Source organism: Brassica napus, chromosome C3, assembly GCF_020379485.1.
Source record: "Brassica napus cultivar Da-Ae chromosome C3, Da-Ae, whole genome shotgun sequence".
In the NCBI taxonomy this organism is placed as follows: domain Eukaryota; kingdom Viridiplantae; phylum Streptophyta; class Magnoliopsida; order Brassicales; family Brassicaceae; genus Brassica; species Brassica napus.
The window spans coordinates 57,673,287-57,689,023 of record NC_063446.1 but is presented as its reverse complement, the minus strand read 5'-3'; the positions used below and the strand labels follow the sequence as shown (position 1 = coordinate 57,689,023).

The 15,737-nt window shown below is 30.9% G+C and overlaps 6 protein-coding genes, 3 non-coding genes and 1 pseudogene across 10 annotated transcripts; 5 read left to right on the top strand and 5 right to left on the bottom strand.

Moving 5' to 3' along the window:
* Nucleotides 1-494: 494 nt before the first annotated feature.
* On the top strand, nt 495-2,606 carry LOC106389676. 2 transcript variants are annotated; one of them, XM_048750276.1, is made up of 4 exons: nt 495-793; nt 1,093-1,583; nt 1,673-1,768; nt 2,329-2,606. In XM_048750276.1, exons 1-3 carry the CDS (start codon nt 691-693, stop codon nt 1,760-1,762), a joined length of 684 nt encoding a protein of 227 aa, XP_048606233.1. In that variant the 5' UTR covers nt 495-690; the 3' UTR covers nt 1,763-1,768; nt 2,329-2,606. The 2 variants fall into 2 exon arrangements, with proteins under 2 accessions (XP_048606233.1, XP_048606232.1); XM_048750275.1 differs by having other exon boundaries at nt 514-793; nt 1,646-1,768.
* Nucleotides 2,607-2,639: 33 nt separating this feature from the next.
* On the bottom strand, nt 2,640-3,684 carry BNAC03G59210D (membrane protein PM19L). The gene is made up of 4 exons (XM_013830000.3): nt 3,464-3,684; nt 3,156-3,375; nt 3,017-3,062; nt 2,640-2,929 (listed from the first exon to the last, which is right to left on the bottom strand). Exons 1-4 carry the CDS (start codon nt 3,588-3,590, stop codon nt 2,843-2,845), a joined length of 480 nt encoding a protein of 159 aa, XP_013685454.1. The 5' UTR covers nt 3,591-3,684; the 3' UTR covers nt 2,640-2,842.
* A 299-nt stretch (nt 3,685-3,983) lies between these two features.
* On the bottom strand, nt 3,984-5,407 carry LOC106386048 (auxin-responsive protein SAUR64). The gene has a single exon (XM_013825942.3). It carries the CDS (start codon nt 4,509-4,511, stop codon nt 4,086-4,088), a length of 426 nt encoding a protein of 141 aa, XP_013681396.3. The 5' UTR covers nt 4,512-5,407; the 3' UTR covers nt 3,984-4,085.
* Nucleotides 5,372-5,442, top strand: LOC125584955 (annotated as a pseudogene).
* Nucleotides 5,443-5,531: 89 nt separating this feature from the next.
* On the top strand, nt 5,532-5,620 carry LOC125584952. The gene has a single exon (XR_007321847.1). It is a non-coding gene; the product is annotated as a small nucleolar RNA U31b (small nucleolar RNA).
* A 254-nt stretch (nt 5,621-5,874) lies between these two features.
* LOC125584863 lies at nt 5,875-5,963 on the top strand. The gene has a single exon (XR_007321770.1). It is a non-coding gene; the product is annotated as a small nucleolar RNA Z196/R39/R59 family (small nucleolar RNA).
* Nucleotides 5,964-6,261: 298 nt separating this feature from the next.
* Nucleotides 6,262-6,346, top strand: LOC125584957. The gene has a single exon (XR_007321850.1). It is a non-coding gene; the product is annotated as a small nucleolar RNA snoR4a (small nucleolar RNA).
* Nucleotides 6,347-6,637: 291 nt separating this feature from the next.
* On the bottom strand, nt 6,638-7,189 carry LOC106389678 (auxin-responsive protein SAUR64). The gene has a single exon (XM_013830001.3). The coding sequence runs from the start codon at nt 7,123-7,125 to the stop codon at nt 6,712-6,714; it is 414 nt and encodes a 137-aa protein (XP_013685455.1). The 5' UTR covers nt 7,126-7,189; the 3' UTR covers nt 6,638-6,711.
* Nucleotides 7,190-7,958: 769 nt separating this feature from the next.
* Nucleotides 7,959-8,898, bottom strand: LOC106386049 (auxin-responsive protein SAUR64). Its single transcript, XM_013825943.3, has one exon. The coding sequence runs from the start codon at nt 8,471-8,473 to the stop codon at nt 8,057-8,059; it is 417 nt and encodes a 138-aa protein (XP_013681397.1). The 5' UTR covers nt 8,474-8,898; the 3' UTR covers nt 7,959-8,056.
* A 5,950-nt stretch (nt 8,899-14,848) lies between these two features.
* On the bottom strand, nt 14,849-15,737 carry LOC106386052 (auxin-responsive protein SAUR64-like). The gene has a single exon (XM_013825945.3). The coding sequence runs from the start codon at nt 15,366-15,368 to the stop codon at nt 14,934-14,936; it is 435 nt and encodes a 144-aa protein (XP_013681399.2). The 5' UTR covers nt 15,369-15,737; the 3' UTR covers nt 14,849-14,933.

Sequence of the window (15,737 nt, the reverse complement as noted above, 5' to 3'; positions counted from 1 at the left end):
TAAAATTATGTAATCATTTCAACTAAATTTTTTTCAATAGGAACGTTGTTGTATTTAACTAACAACATCAAACAAATAACACTAAATTTAGATCAAATGTTTGAAACGATAAAACCAAGAACAATAAAATTTGAAAATTTTAACAAATCATTTTCAAACCAACACCACTAACAAATGTCGAACAAAAATAAAATATTTTATAAAGGAGTTTTTTTTTTGTTTCATTCCAAAAATAAAATATGTGAGATTATTTTTAAAAAGTTTTATTGTAATTAATATATATCTTATGGAATCCCAGGGAAAGATGAATAAATTATAGAGACTGATTAGTTATATTTATGATAAAAATAAAATCCATGAATATTTAGTTTTCTGTGTATAAAAAATTAGAAATGAATTCGAAATGAATAAAAGTGGAAATGGTATTAGTATTACGGTTGAATAATAAAATAGTTAATTAAAGAACGTTGAATAAATCAATAAAAAAATGTATCTCCTTATCTCTTTCTTCAACGGGAGATTCTGCTTTTCCCAACGTAGAGACAAAAAGGAGAACGCAGTCCACACACACACAGTGAAGCGAGAGAGAGAGAGAGAGAGAGAGAGAGAGAGAGAGAGAGAGAGAGAGAGACAAACTCAACGAGCAATTTGATTTCAAATTTTGAAATCCTCCACTGTTTCTGATCCATCATGCCGCCTGGTGCGAAGAAGAGGAAGGCGTTGAAGAAGAAGCAGCAGCAGCAGCAAGCGATTGGAACAAGTACGAACAACAATAACGGCGATAATCTCCACGGTGCTTTTCTCCCTCTCCCGCTCGTTTAGGGATTCGTCGTTGCTAGGTCGATAGAATGGATTCTAGTATAGTCTCTCTCGCTAGTTATCGCCGTTTTCATGATTCGTGTATACAGAGATTTGTTCGATCTCTTATTAACTGGTTGTTTCGAGCTAAGATTTTCCAATAGATTGGTAGAAGAATGCTTGATTCGTGACTTTGATGGACTGATGCTGAAGAATTAAGCAAGAATCGCTTTTGTTTTAATCATTTTCGATAGTTTTTGTTTGATATTTGAATCTAACGAAGAAACATCTCAGGAGGAAATGAGGAACATGGAAGCCAAGATGATAGGGAGAGTGATAGCAACTTGAGCTCCCCTGGCTCTCAAGGAAATCAAGAATTTGGTGGGACCAAAGATCCGTCGGCTGCTATGGTGAAGGACACTGCTAAAGAGATATCAGAGGCTACTCAGGGACTGGAACCAAACAATGGAAATGTTATTGCAGTTGAAAGAGGAACGGATGTGGAGAAATCACCCATTTCCTCTTATGAAAACAGTACTCAGACCGCCAAAAACGTAGCTTCTCAGGATCCTTGTGTTAAGGAGACAGCTCCTGTTGTCGATTCTGTCTCCAAAGTGGTGGTTTCTGAAGAGAGTGAGCATGCTGAGACCTCAAATTTGGTCAAACACAAGTCTGGTGCTGGTGAAAATGGTAAGGTGGCTACTCTTCCTGGGTCTGCTTCTGGAACAAACAAAATGGTAGAGAATGCAAGAGAATCTGAAGTTCCATTATCCCCTGAGGAAAAGGTAGCATAATTTTTTTTTCTTATTCTTTGCATCGTGTACAATGTGAGTTCCTCTCTTTTCAGTTGGCTGAATCTCTTGGCCGTGTGCAGCGTCTTTTGTTGCCTGGTCCATCAGCCGTCCGTACTTCGTGGTTAAGTTGCTGCGGTTTGTTTGATGCGATGACAGGATCTGACAGATAAGCACAGGTTAGTATCTGTTTATGATTCTTGCTAGATGATCTTCCATGACCTAAACTGTGTTCTCTTATAGTGATGATGTCCAGGGATTCTGTAATATCTCACTGAAACTACTTCACTTAATCTTCTAACCATCTTAATGGTCTAGTAAGAGGGTTCATGGAGTTATAATCTTTGGATTGTTAGCAGCGCTTAAGTAGATTGTTAACACCGAGAGACTTCGGTTGAGCTACAACTAGATTATAGTCTCAGCAGAAATCTGAAGTTCATATTGTGTCCTTGTCGTTCCCATCATTTGGTATACAGAAACTTGGATTGCGTTTATATGATAAAATACGAAACCTCAAGTTTAGTTTCCGTTTTTTTTCTTGTTTGCAGTTCTTGGTAGTTATAAGCAACTTAGATATTGTTTGTTTGGGAGTCACAAATTCTTGTAAAAGTAACAGATTCTTGTAGTTACTCTCCCTCACAGATCAAATCCTTTTCGTTGTTCTTGTGTGAATCGTTATCACACTGTCTGTTATGTTAAACCCGTCTCACCAACATGTCTTCTCTGCAATGTGCTGCAGAATAGCAGGAGTGAGATGAAGGTGGACGCACATGGCAGCCAAAGCTCAAAAACAAGAGAAAAAACAGGATTCACGGTCGGTACACTCCTCTGTACATCATCTTTGATAGATAATAATGTGTGCGGCTTTTAGCAATAATATACAAACAAGACCAACATGGTTAAATTTTCATTTTCTTTCTTTGAAATACATTCTTCATTTGTTCATTAAAAGATTTTAGATTCGTGAGACTACATATAGCTCTATTTTTTCTTATCAATTACCATAGTTATCATTTATCTTCTCTATCTAGTTCATTAGATGTTGATCCATTTGAAGCCTCAAAGTTTGATTTTATTCCATGAACACAAAGTGACACAAACACAAAACAAGATCTGATCCTTTTGTACACAAAGAATACATGAATTTAACTTAAGCTTCCTATAAAATAAAAATCACACACACAAACACTCAACACACCCGATCCCGGGTTTCGGGATGATTGACTTGAAAAGTAGAAACACCCCATGATTCCTTAAGCAGGTCGCCTCACGCCGTGAACAGCGGCGATGTAAAGAAGCTGTGTGACTGAGAGTATGATCAAGAACGCCTCCATGGTTCTCTACAGGAAAGGAGAGGAGCATGAAGTCAATAATTGTGGGTTTTAAAATTGAATATATAATAAGAGTTAGGAATAGAGAATTCTCACCAGTCTTGCATTTCGCACGTGAAGCTCGATTTCTTTCCAGGCGAATCTGTTGATGAAAGAATGATTAGTCTTACAATCAATGTCCCAAAACATGATGTTTTTGCTTTGAAATGAAAAACGCTAATATAGTTATACTTACCCCATGGCAAGAACTGTGAGGGTCCAGGCAATAGTTGCAGCTGCTGCTGCAGCCGGTAAGCTTCCCACGGTCCAAGAACGAATATGGCTAAGGCCTGAGATTGTGGAAGCCGCACCAACAACACCCGCCAGCAACGCGAACACCACAAAGAATCCTGTGGCAGCGTTTCCCATGGGAAAATAAATTGGGGAGAAATGTGCTGGTAGCTTCAGATCAGGGCCTGCTCAAATTTGATTTCAAAAGAACCGAAATGTTATAACAACCCAATCCTAACTGGAGATGAGTCTCAATTTTGATGGTGTTCTTACCAATTTCGAACCCGTGGTCGATGGCTCGGTTCATGGCCCATCCTCCAATCCCTAGAACAATCACATACATGCAGAAGTTGAGCACCAGAAGTAGAGAAGCAACAGGTTTCATTTGCTCACCCGCCATTTAGCCTTTTGTAGAAATACAAAACCGGGTGAAGAGAGAAGAAAGACAAATGAGGAAACTTAAGTTTGTTGTTATGTTTGGAACGAGACATACTTTATATACTAACTCGCATTGTTCTTTACTTGTTAAGGCTGTTTGTAATAAAAGAAAGGTTCATTAGAGAGTTGTAAAGTTGATAGCTTGAAGTTTAAGGCAGGTTTTATAAAACCCAAGATTCTTGGCTTTGCTCTTTGTACTTGTAGAAAGTATTGTCCAATTTTCAAGAGTTTTTTAAGATGTGAGAAAAGCTAGATTCTTTGGCAGTTTAATGTCTCCTTATTATTTGCTTTTTATCCAGTTGGGACATGGTACTTATTCTTAAACATTTTTTCAATGGTTTTGAAGAAATTACAAAATCTTTGCGTTGGTACGTTAATGTAAAATATCCAAATAACATCTTAGTTAGCACAAAAAAATCTGAATCTTTATAAAAATCTATGTTTCTCTTTGAAAACTCTAAAATACAAACAATTGCTGATTACTCTGTTCTTGTTGTTGCAAAGAACATTGTGAAGAACACATAGCACTAGAGATTGACATTAGCAGGGCTTTTTCTGTGTCTCCATCCATTCTTCTTTCGATCAGTTTGATTAAATAGTCCATGAAAACCGAATCGAAAGGCAAAGTGATTGGTCCACCCGCCGGAAGGCCGAACTCTTCTTCAGATATCTTCAAGAACTCTTCAAAAACAGAGTTGTTAAGGTAACTTAACGGAAAAGCAAAGCGTGTTTTATCTGCTGTGTAAACAACAAAACAGCCCTTCTCTGTAGCGGGTGAGCTAGTAGCAGCATTTGATCTTTGAAACGAGATCCTTTTCCTGTGAAGGGCTGCTCTCTGTTGCCATTTCTTGGCCCTCTTCATGAGCTTCTTTGTGTTAATCATTATGTTTAGGAAAAATACTTTTGTTTTGAAAGTTTGTAACTTCTTGTGGAACTCTCTGAATGCAAGTTATAAATTGGTGAAGAATGAAATAAGCTTGTTGCATTATACATAAGGAGAAACTGCTAGAGTTTAGATGAAATCATGAAACTAACATAACGCAAATAAACCAGACTTAAAACACATGCTTCTGTTTTTCTTTGTCTGAAAGGGCTCCAAGTTAGCAAGCAAACCATATCTGTTAATCAACTTGTGGATTAAACATCCGGTGAGAAGACACCATGTGGGCATGAATCTTGTATGAAGATATATGTAACAATATTAAGATACAAAGACATGTGCAACTAAATGAAAGATGTAGAACTTGTAGGTCCTTCAAATGCTCTCTGATGAACTAAAACCTTAAGAAAATTTATGGTGAGAATACATGACCATGTGGGTATGCATATTCACACCAAATATTTATACGAAATATTTAGATACAAAGACGTGTGCAAAAATGAAAAGAAGATTTAGAAATGGTTAAGTCCCATTTGACCCAAAAAAGGTTAGTCAGTCCTTTGATGTAAAAAGATTTGATACAAAAAGAGAAAGATACCATAACCATGTGAATTTTAGAAAACCGATTGAATTAAAGCAAACCGAATTGAACCGGTCCGTGTTTATCAGCTCATCACATAGGCTTCACCTCTTAAACCCTACAACTAGCTTCTATATAATGGTAAAACCCTAAGCACTTATTAGCATCATCCACAGAGACTCCACAGCCTCAAATCACAATATCCCTAATTTCATCGTATTTTCCAATTTTCCCTTTCTGGGTTTCTTATTTACCTCTGTCTTGATTGATTGTGGCTTTCAACGAAAGTGATGATAAGGAATTGTCGCCCCAGTCTTACTTAAAACATGGTGATTGACTACTTCTGTCTGATTCTCGAAGGTTTAATCTTTTAATGTTAGTTAGTTCTATAGCTAGATGTCTTTTGTGGGATCTTCTGTGTTTTGATTCTTTTGGTTTTTGAAGAAAGTGATGATATTGAATTGTCGCCCCAGTCTTATTTGCATCCATCGCGATGGGTGTAATGTGGTGATTGACTATTGTTGTCTGATTCTCAAATTTCAAAAGATGTTTTCTTGTAATGTTTCTTATCTGATCCATAAATTCAATGATAGAATTGTGTTTTTTTTTTTTATCTTGTAAAGATCTGTTTTTTTTTTTTGTGTGAAAATTATGAGGAATGAGGATTAATATTACCATACGTCTGCAAATCTGAAACAAAGTGTTGATTCATAGACATGCACTACCATCTGACCTCCTTTTCTTTTTTTTTGGTTTTACAATCTATTCCCTTTTTGTTTTCTCTAATGCAATCGATGATGAATAAAATCGTCCATATTTAATGATAATTCAGTGATTATTAAACACTAGATCACCATCTTTCGGCTGAGATTGCAGTTTTTAATCAAACCTTTTAATTTAGTTTTGTGTTGTTGGTGATAGATTGCCTAATGGTATCTGATGTCCAAACTTATAAATGTAGTTGGACATTTCGTTTTTCATAGGCAGAAAGTTAATGAACAGGCCTTTGCGACACTGCTAGCTTATCACATAAGCTACTTGTTACTTTTTAACCTGTTTATATTCTATTCACCTCTGTTATTTTTTTGGTTTTTGTGTACTGTTCTTTTACAGTGTCATGAGTTGTGTTTTACCGAAGTGGCTTCTTATGGTTTATCTTAGGATGTAGTGTATGGATATGATGAAATGGCATAATGTTTTGTGACACCCAGTCTGATTTGCTTTTGCAGAGTGATTGATTTGCCTTGTTTTCTGATCCAAATTTAATGATAAAATTGGGTTTTTTTTTTCTCTTTTTGAAAATGATCTATAATTTTTGTTGAAATCAGAGGAATGAGGATTATATTTCTCATTCCTTCAAGGTATGTTGGCTTGTTTCCTTCAACTCTGCCAAACTTGGACCAAGTTAATAACGCATTCAGGGTCAGTAGTACAACGTGTCTTGTAATAAGATTTGTGATTTTCCTATTGTTTGATAAAGAGCTCTACATAATGAGTTGCTTTAGCTTTAGAGCAATGGATGTTAATTAACTCGTGCAAGCGAGTTGAGTAATCAAATTCTGTTTTGTATTCAGTTATGATCTAACTATAAACGTATTTACACTCTTTCGATGCATAGAGACTCTAAAATACATGCAGTTGTTGTTGTTGTAGTTCTAAAGAACAATTTAAAGAAGAGCATCTAGCACCGGATATTGACATTAACAAAGCCTTTTCTGTATCTCCATCCATTCTTCGCTCGACTAACTTAATGAGATACTCCACGATAAGAGAATCGAATGGCAACGTAATTGGTCCACCAGCAGAGAGGCCAAACTCTTCTTCAGAGATCTTCAAGAGCTCTTGGAAAACAGAGTTGCTAAGGTACCTCAGTGGAAAAGCAAAGCGCTTGTGATCTGCCGTGTAAACCACGAAACAGCCCTTCTCTACAGCCGTTGAGCTGCTAGTATTTGATCTGTGGAATGAGATTCTTCTCCTGTGAAGGGCTGCTCTTTGTTGCCATTTCTTGGCCATCTTGATGATCTTCTTTGTGTTCATTATGGTTTTCAAGATAGATTTTATTGTAAGTTCTGTTTGTAGAGCTCTCTAAATGAAAATTGTGAATGATGGAAGTATATACCAAAGGCTTGTTTCATTATATAGGATAAGCTATTAGTTTTAGGCAGGCTTTATGACAAGGTCCTGAGCAGCCTAACCAGACACAATCACATGCTTCTGTTTCTACTCTTTGTGATCATTAGGGTCCCAGGTTGGTAATAAATTCTATCTGCAAATCAACTTGTGGACTATACAGCTTCCTATGAGAAACATGATCATGTGGGTATGAAAGGTATATGAACATTTATGTACAAGAGATGTCTAAAAATACCAAACTTATGCTTCTGGACAGCTATGTCAGGTAACATAAGGGTTCAAGGTTGGTTAGTACATCCATCAGGCATCAGCTAAATCAAATGTGAGTGACAAAAAAAATAATAGGTCAAGCAATTATTAGGGGACAACAAATCTTCTGGTGAGATCAAGGACAAGAAAGATGTGGTGCTATGATCAATGACCAGAGAGAATACAAAGAGAGACATGTGCTAGTGCATTGAAGACGAAGAGCATGTAGGTCCTCAGATTTTCTAGCCAGCTAATCAACTATTCCTGCTAAAGTTTCATATTTTCTTGAGATAGATGAAGTTTTGATCATAGAAATATACAATCCTGTGTCTGTATTAGACTTCTTCCCATTCTTGTATAACGTCTGAGAGATTCATAGGGAAATTTGATGACAGAATGTTTCAGGGTAACTCAGTTTGAATAAACCTAACAGGTTCAGTGTTCTATCTTTGCAATGAAAGTTGATTTTGATGAGAGAGTTTAATAAAGAGACAAAAAATAATTGTTTGTATTTCTGAAATAATCTGTAGTCTAATACAATATAAATGAATCTTTAGAAATACAGAAAATACTACACACTAATTTTCTAGCATACAAGCAAATGCTCTTGTTGTTGTTGTAAAGAGCATGGTAAAGAACATCTAGCACTAGATATTGACATTAACAAAGCCCTTTCTGTATCTCCATCTATTCTTCTTTCGATCAGTTTGATTAGATACTTCAAGAAAACCGAATCAAAGGGCAAAGTGATTGGTCCACTGGTTGGGAGGCCAAATTCTTCTTCAGATATCTTCAAGATCTCTTGGAAAACAGAGTTGTTCAGATAACTTAATGGAAAAGCAAAGCGTGCATTATCCGCTGTGTAAACCACAAAACAACCCTTCTCTACAGCCGTTGAGGTAGTAGTAGTACTTGATCTTTGGAATGAGATTCTTTTCCTGCTTAAGGCTGCTCTCTGTTGCCATTTCTTGGCCATCTTCATGAGCTTCTTTGGGTTCATCATTTTCTTCAGAGGATATACTTTAGTCTGGAAAACAAAAGAGATTTGTAAGTTGTGTTTGTATAACTCTCTGAGTGCAAGTTTTAGTTGATGAAAGATCCTACAAGCTTGTTGGATTATATATATAAGGAGAAACTATTGTATGTTAGAGAAACTAAACCAGACAGACCACATGCTGGTGTCTTTGTTATATGTGATCATAAAGTGACCAATCCTGATTGCTCAACAACTTGTGGATTTTAACATCTGCTGAGACGACATGACCATGTGGTATGAATCTTATACAAAAGTATTATAACAAAATTAATTAGATAACAAATCTTTTCGTGAATCAGAGACAACAAAATCTGGTTAGAATTTAATGATCAGATATATAGAAACACACATGTGCTGATGAAGTAAAGATGAAGAGCATTTTTCTTATAAGAAAGATCAAGTTCAGATCATACAAATTAACGGTATGCTCTTGTTTCAGTGACATTCCTTTTAAAGTATCAGAGTAGGTATATAACATTTGCAACATGGTTTCAGTAAAATGACTCCAAAGAATATTGTTCTCTAGACCTTAGGATGAATTCTGACAACAAGTGATATCTTATATATTAAAATAGAAGTCATGACTTCTTTCATGTGTGATTTTTTTTAATTTGGACTATCACTTATAAATCTTATTAAATGTATTTTATCAAGAGTAATAATATATAGAATTTTTAAAATACTTTAATCATAATATCTTTTGATATCTTTTCACTTTAAATATAAATATATTTATTTTAAAATTCTAATAAATCTGTTTTAAAAGATTTTTACAAGATCTTCATTTTTGAAATTATATTTAAATATTTTCACTAATTTTGAAATTAGTTTGAAATATTATTATACATTAATATATTCAGTTATCGTTTATAAAATGAAACATAAAAAGTTCTATAATATTTTATCTATTATATGATCATAATCAATCATATTAAAAGAAAATTATTATACTCAGCTAAATATAATAAAATTGTATTAAATTTATAAATTAATAAATTTTATATATTTTATTTTTGTAAGTATAAAATATTTATGTTCAAAAATAAAATCTAATATGTTGGTAAGATGGGTTAACATTAGCAAATTATACAATACATGTATAAAAGTTAACATGTATTTCTTTAAAGCTAATAATATAAAAATTTTGTAACTACTTTAATAATAATATATTTTCATTTTAAATATAATATATTTATATATTATATTTTATTTTTTTAATAAATCTGTGAAAAAATATTTTAAGAATAATTTAATGTATTTGAAGTTATCGTTTGTAAAATGAAAAATAAATAAATTATATATTATTTTATCTACTTTGTAGTCATGATCATGTTAAAATACAATTATTATACTTAAATTACGATAAAAGTATATTCAATTGATAAATTTAAAAATTTTATATTCATAAATGTAAACTATTTATTTAAAAAATATAATATGATGATAGAACGGACTAAAATTAGCAAACTATATAATAAATGTCTAAAAATTAACATATCTTAAACTTTTGTATGTACAATAATATATTAAAAATGAATAAGCATAAAAATATTGGTAAAAAAAAATCCGGCTTTGAAAGATGGATCATAATTTAGCATAAATTAGATACAAAATAATTTTCAAATATGTTTTCTCATGAATATATTAATTTTCTTAATAACTAAAATGCAAATACAATAAGATAAACATATAATAAGAAGTGACAAATACATACAGTTTTAAATAATTGATTAATTATAACATGTAAATTATAAAATTATTGTATTTTAAATAGTTATATAAACATTTAGGTATATGACAAACTTTAAAAATATATACTACTTATGTTCTAAAACAATAATTTATGTATAGAAAAGTGAAAACAAACATTCGCACGTTTGCGTGGATCAAAATCTAGTTAAAGTTAATTTCGATGAGACAGTCTAAAAGAGAGACAAAATTAGTAGTTTATATTTATCTTATCTATTAAAATAGTAGTCATGATTTCTTTCATGTGTAATTTTTTTTAAATTTGGACCATCATTTAAATTTTTTATTATATGTATTTTATTAAGACTAATAATATATAAAATCTTTGAACTACTTTAATTGTAATATCTTTTGATATCTTTCATTATAAATATAAATATATTTATTTAAAAATTCTAACAAATCTGTTTCAAAAGATTTTAACAAGATCCTAATTTTTAATAATTATATTTAAATATTTTAAAAAATTTCGAAATTAGTTTTGAAATATTCTTATAAATTAATATGCTCAATTATCATTTATAAAATGAAAATTAAAAAAATTATATCCTGTTTTTTTATCTCTTATATAATTATAATCAATCATATTAAAAAATATTATATTGAGCTAAATATGATAAAATTATATATTTTATTTTCATAATTATTTTCATAATTGTATTAAATTGATAAATTTATATATTTTATTTTCATAATTATAAAATATTTATGTTAAAAAATTATATAATATGTTTGTAAGATGGATTAGCATTAGCAGACTATATGATACATGTATAAAATTTTTGTAACTACTTTAATTAATCATGATATCTTTTTATTTTAAATATAAATATATATTTAATATTCTATTTTAAAATTATAATAAATCAGTTGAAATATATTTTAACAATATCTTAATTTTCAAAAAGTTTCTGTAAATATTTTTATTAATTTCTTAATTAGCAATGAACTATTATTACACATTATTATATATTAAGTTACCGTTTTTTGTGTCATCAACTACAGACTCATACTGACTATGTGAACCATACCGTGAGATCTTGATCCATGTGAACGAAGAAAGATGGTTGCTTCCTGACACTGCATGCAAGGTTATCCGCTCTTGAATTTTGCGTCCGTGATTAAGTTATCGTTTATAAAATCTAATCTATTAAAACAGAGTCCTAAATTTTATCTACTTAAAAATGTTGTCATTAACTTTTGGACCTATTCATATCTCACTAAAAATAAATGTAACATCCCTTAACTTTTGGACCTATTTTTATTTCCAATATTTTTGTTAGTAACTACCCTATATCCGCTGAAGTTTATTAGTATACTAATTAAATATAGTAACTACAATTGATATATGTATAAAATATATTTATATTCACAAAACTGCACTTATGTATCTAAGGATATGCAAGATCGAGAGCTATTTTCTAAACTTTATTGATATACTATATATACTAATGATCTTATATTACGGAGAATGATTAATATGTTTAAAAATATTTATATACACTAAACTGTATTTATATAATAAAAGAATATAACATCACGAAACATCTTTACAAATTATTTATCTATACTATGTTAGTAAGATACTTTCACTTTTTCAAGATATAAAAGTGTCGATAATGAAAGTTTTAAAAAAATATTTACATAATCAAAACAATACTATAAGTTCTATTTATTTTAGAATCTAATCTATTAATTTAGGGTTCTATTTTATTATCTACTTACAAATAATCTAGGTTGGACAATTACATTTAACTAGCTTTACTATTATTTTTACTTATATCTAATTTAATTATTATTAAATATATGTATACCCTAACCTAAAATTAAGGAACGAAATAACTAATCTATTGTTTTTAAATAACGAATTCAATTTATATTAACACTACTTTTAAGTAAATAATCAATTATATTTTATTTATTAATATAAAAAGAATTATATATGCCTACTAACTCATACATACAACTGTACTTTAATTCAAATGCAAGAAACAAATTATTTAAAACTCAGACCAAATACATAATAATATAATTCTTATAGATAGAGTATTAAAATTAGATATATATATATATGATAAAATAAATAATAATAGTTATTAATATTTAATGATATGGTGGAACATGTTATTATTGATATTTTTTTATGAGCATAGTTTTACGGGTTGTTCCAACAAACATAAACAATATTTATCAAATAAAAACTAACTGAACAAAACATAAAATATACTTTATGTTAGGCTCGGGCCTTCATGTACCGGGTACGGGTTGGGTATTTGAAATTTTGGTTCAAACTTATATCACATCATATGTCTCATTCTGGTAAATTTATAAGTACGGATCGGGTTTGGATATAACACACTGGTTTTGCTTCTAATTTGTATCACATCATAAAATCCATAAAGTAAGCAGATATTGTTCCAATTCAGGTTATATTAGTTCGGTTTGGATATATCCGAAGTTAATTCCAAAATTTTAAAGCAAAACATAAGAAATAAACTTATTTATATAGAATTGGATATTTAAGGTACTTAATGAAAATTTAAATACTTATTTTTTGATATAATTTCATAATAAATATAGAACTGAATATTTGAAGTATATATTTATGTTTCAAGTATTTATATTTGTGATTAATTTGGACTTTCATATCGTTTTTTTGGGTTTTTTATGTTTTTTTTTTGTTTTTTCGGGTTGCCTGTTCGGGTTCGGCTAATAACACTTCGGGTTCAGATATATGATGTACCATCCCACAAGACCAATTATGGGATTTTTAATATTTCGTATTGGGTATAGATTGGATTTTTTTGTTTAAGTTCGGTACGGACTTTAGGTTACGGATATTATGCTTAGACCTATTTTCAATAAAGAAAAATACGATTATATAAAGTTTTTTCCAAAATATTATTTCGCGCTTTAGCGCGGATCAAAATCTAGTGAAAAATTGAAATTCAATCCTATTTTATCTACTTTATAATAATAATAATAATAATAATAATAATCATGTTAAAATAAAATTATTATATTGAATTAAATATGAAGTATATTAAATTGATAAGTTTATAAATTTTATTTTAATAAATATAAACAATTTATGTTAAAAATATAATATGATAACAAAACGACTTAAAATTAGCAAACTATATAATACATGTTTAAAAATTAATATATCTTAGACTTTGTATATACAATAATATATTATCTAAAATGAAGAACCATAAAAGATATCGGTAGAATGAAATCTAACTTTGAAGAGCGGATCAAAATTTAGCATAAATTAAATACAAAATAGTATCAAATATATTTTTCATGAATATATTAATTTTTTAATAACTAAATTTAAATACAAGAAGATAATATATATAATAAGAATTGATAAATACATCTGACAGTTTTAAACAATCGATTAACTATAACATGTAAATTATAAAATTATTTTATTTAAAATAATTATATAAACATTTAAGTATATGATTAACGTTAAAAATATATATCACTAATGATCAGAAAAAATAGATATCTATGTATATAAAACAGAAAACAAACATCCGCGTGGTTACACGGATCAAAATCTAGATTATTTTTTAAAACATTGGAATCTAATCATCTGAAATACATGTAATATGTTGAGGTGTATTATTATGTTCTCGTTGTGAATGTAGGTTACATTATATATAAGGAGAAGCTATTTGCCTTAGGTAAACTTAGATCAACTGAACTAGACTGAACACATGCTCTTGTCTTCGTTGTATGTGATCCTAACTGCTCATCAACTTGTGGATTAAAACCTCTCCTGAAAAGACATCGACCATGTGGATGTGGGTATGGATCTTATATTAATAATATATATATATAGATCAAAGACATCTTCAAGTGCATTAAATATGTACAGCTTGTAGGACCTTTAACGTTCTAAGATCATGATTAACGGGGATGCAAAGTGGGTTTTTAGGAGAAAATGTGGTGTGAACCCCACTAAAAAGGGGGAGACCGTTGTCTTCTATCGCGAAATAAGAGATATCTTTTGCACTATTTCGCAGGCCTCACTGACCTGTGGTGACCCGCGATTGGTTCATTTTTAATTTTTTAATTTTCTTTTTTTTAAGCAAAAAAATAAATAAATAAAAATAGGAAACCCAAGTTGGGTATTTGCGTCGAGGGTGCTCTAAATTTGCGTCGAGGGTGCTCTAAGAGAAGTTTAAAGTTCATTCACCTAGAACTCAAAGGTTGTTGAAAATTTATCTTGGAAAGATGTACACTCGCAAGAATAAATGTTACGAAAAAAAAATTACTGTAATTTACGCTGATGTAGTAATCTCTTCTTCTTATAACAAGCATTTTGTATCTTATTGTGACAGATTAACTATGCTCAGACTCTGAGAACATCGAACAATCATTTCATACTCCTTGTGACTGTACATAGATTCATATGGATATTCAATGAACTGCAGCGATGCTCCTTTTAGTAGCTACACCATTTTTTCAGTAACATTTTAAAGAGATTGTCACAACAAGTGATTTTGGAAGGTATATAATATTTCGTTCAAAATGGAACTTCATTTTGATTTTTTGTGCCACAATTTAAAGAGAGACAAGTCACGAAATAATAGTTTATATTTCTGAAGTTATCTGTCTATTTAATCTACTTTACACTCCACAAACACATAGAAATGTCTAAACTCTAGAATACAAGCAACTGTTGATTAGTACTACTCTGTTGTTCTTGTTGTTGCAAAGGAAAATGTAAAGAGCATCTAGCACTGGAGACTGACATTAACAAAGCCTTCTCCGTATCTCCATCCATTTGTCTTTCGATCAGTTTGATGAGATACTCCAAGAAAACCGAATCAAATGGTAACGTGATTGGTCCACCAGCTTGGAGGCCAAACTCTTCCTCAGAAATCTTTAAGAACTCTTGTAAAACTGAGTTGCTTAGGCAACTTACTGGAAGTGAAAAGCGTGATTTATCCAGTGTGTAAACCACAAAACAACCCTTCTCTGCTGCAGGTGAGCTAGTAGTAATACTTGATCTCTGAAACGAGATTCTTTTCCTGTGGAGAGCTGCTCTCTGTTGCCATTTTTTGGCCATCTTGAGTAGTTTCTTTGTGTACACCATTCTTCTGAAGGAAAAGATTTTCTTAGATCAAAAGGATATATTGTAAGATTGTGTTGCATAACTTTTAGAATGCAGGTTATAGTTGATGAGAAATCACATAGGCTTATTACATATATATATATATAAAGAGAAGGCATAAGAGTTTAAGATAAACTTAGAGCAACCAAACCAAACATGACACATGCTTATGTCTTTGTTATATGTGATCATAAAGGGTCCCAAATTAGTAAATCAGTCGTGTATGCTCAATTGCTTATCAACTTGTGGATTAAAACATCTGCTGAAAAGACATGACCATGTGGTTGAAGGTATGAATCTTAATTCAAAATTTTAGATACAACAAATACATGTAGAGCTTGTAGGCCCTTT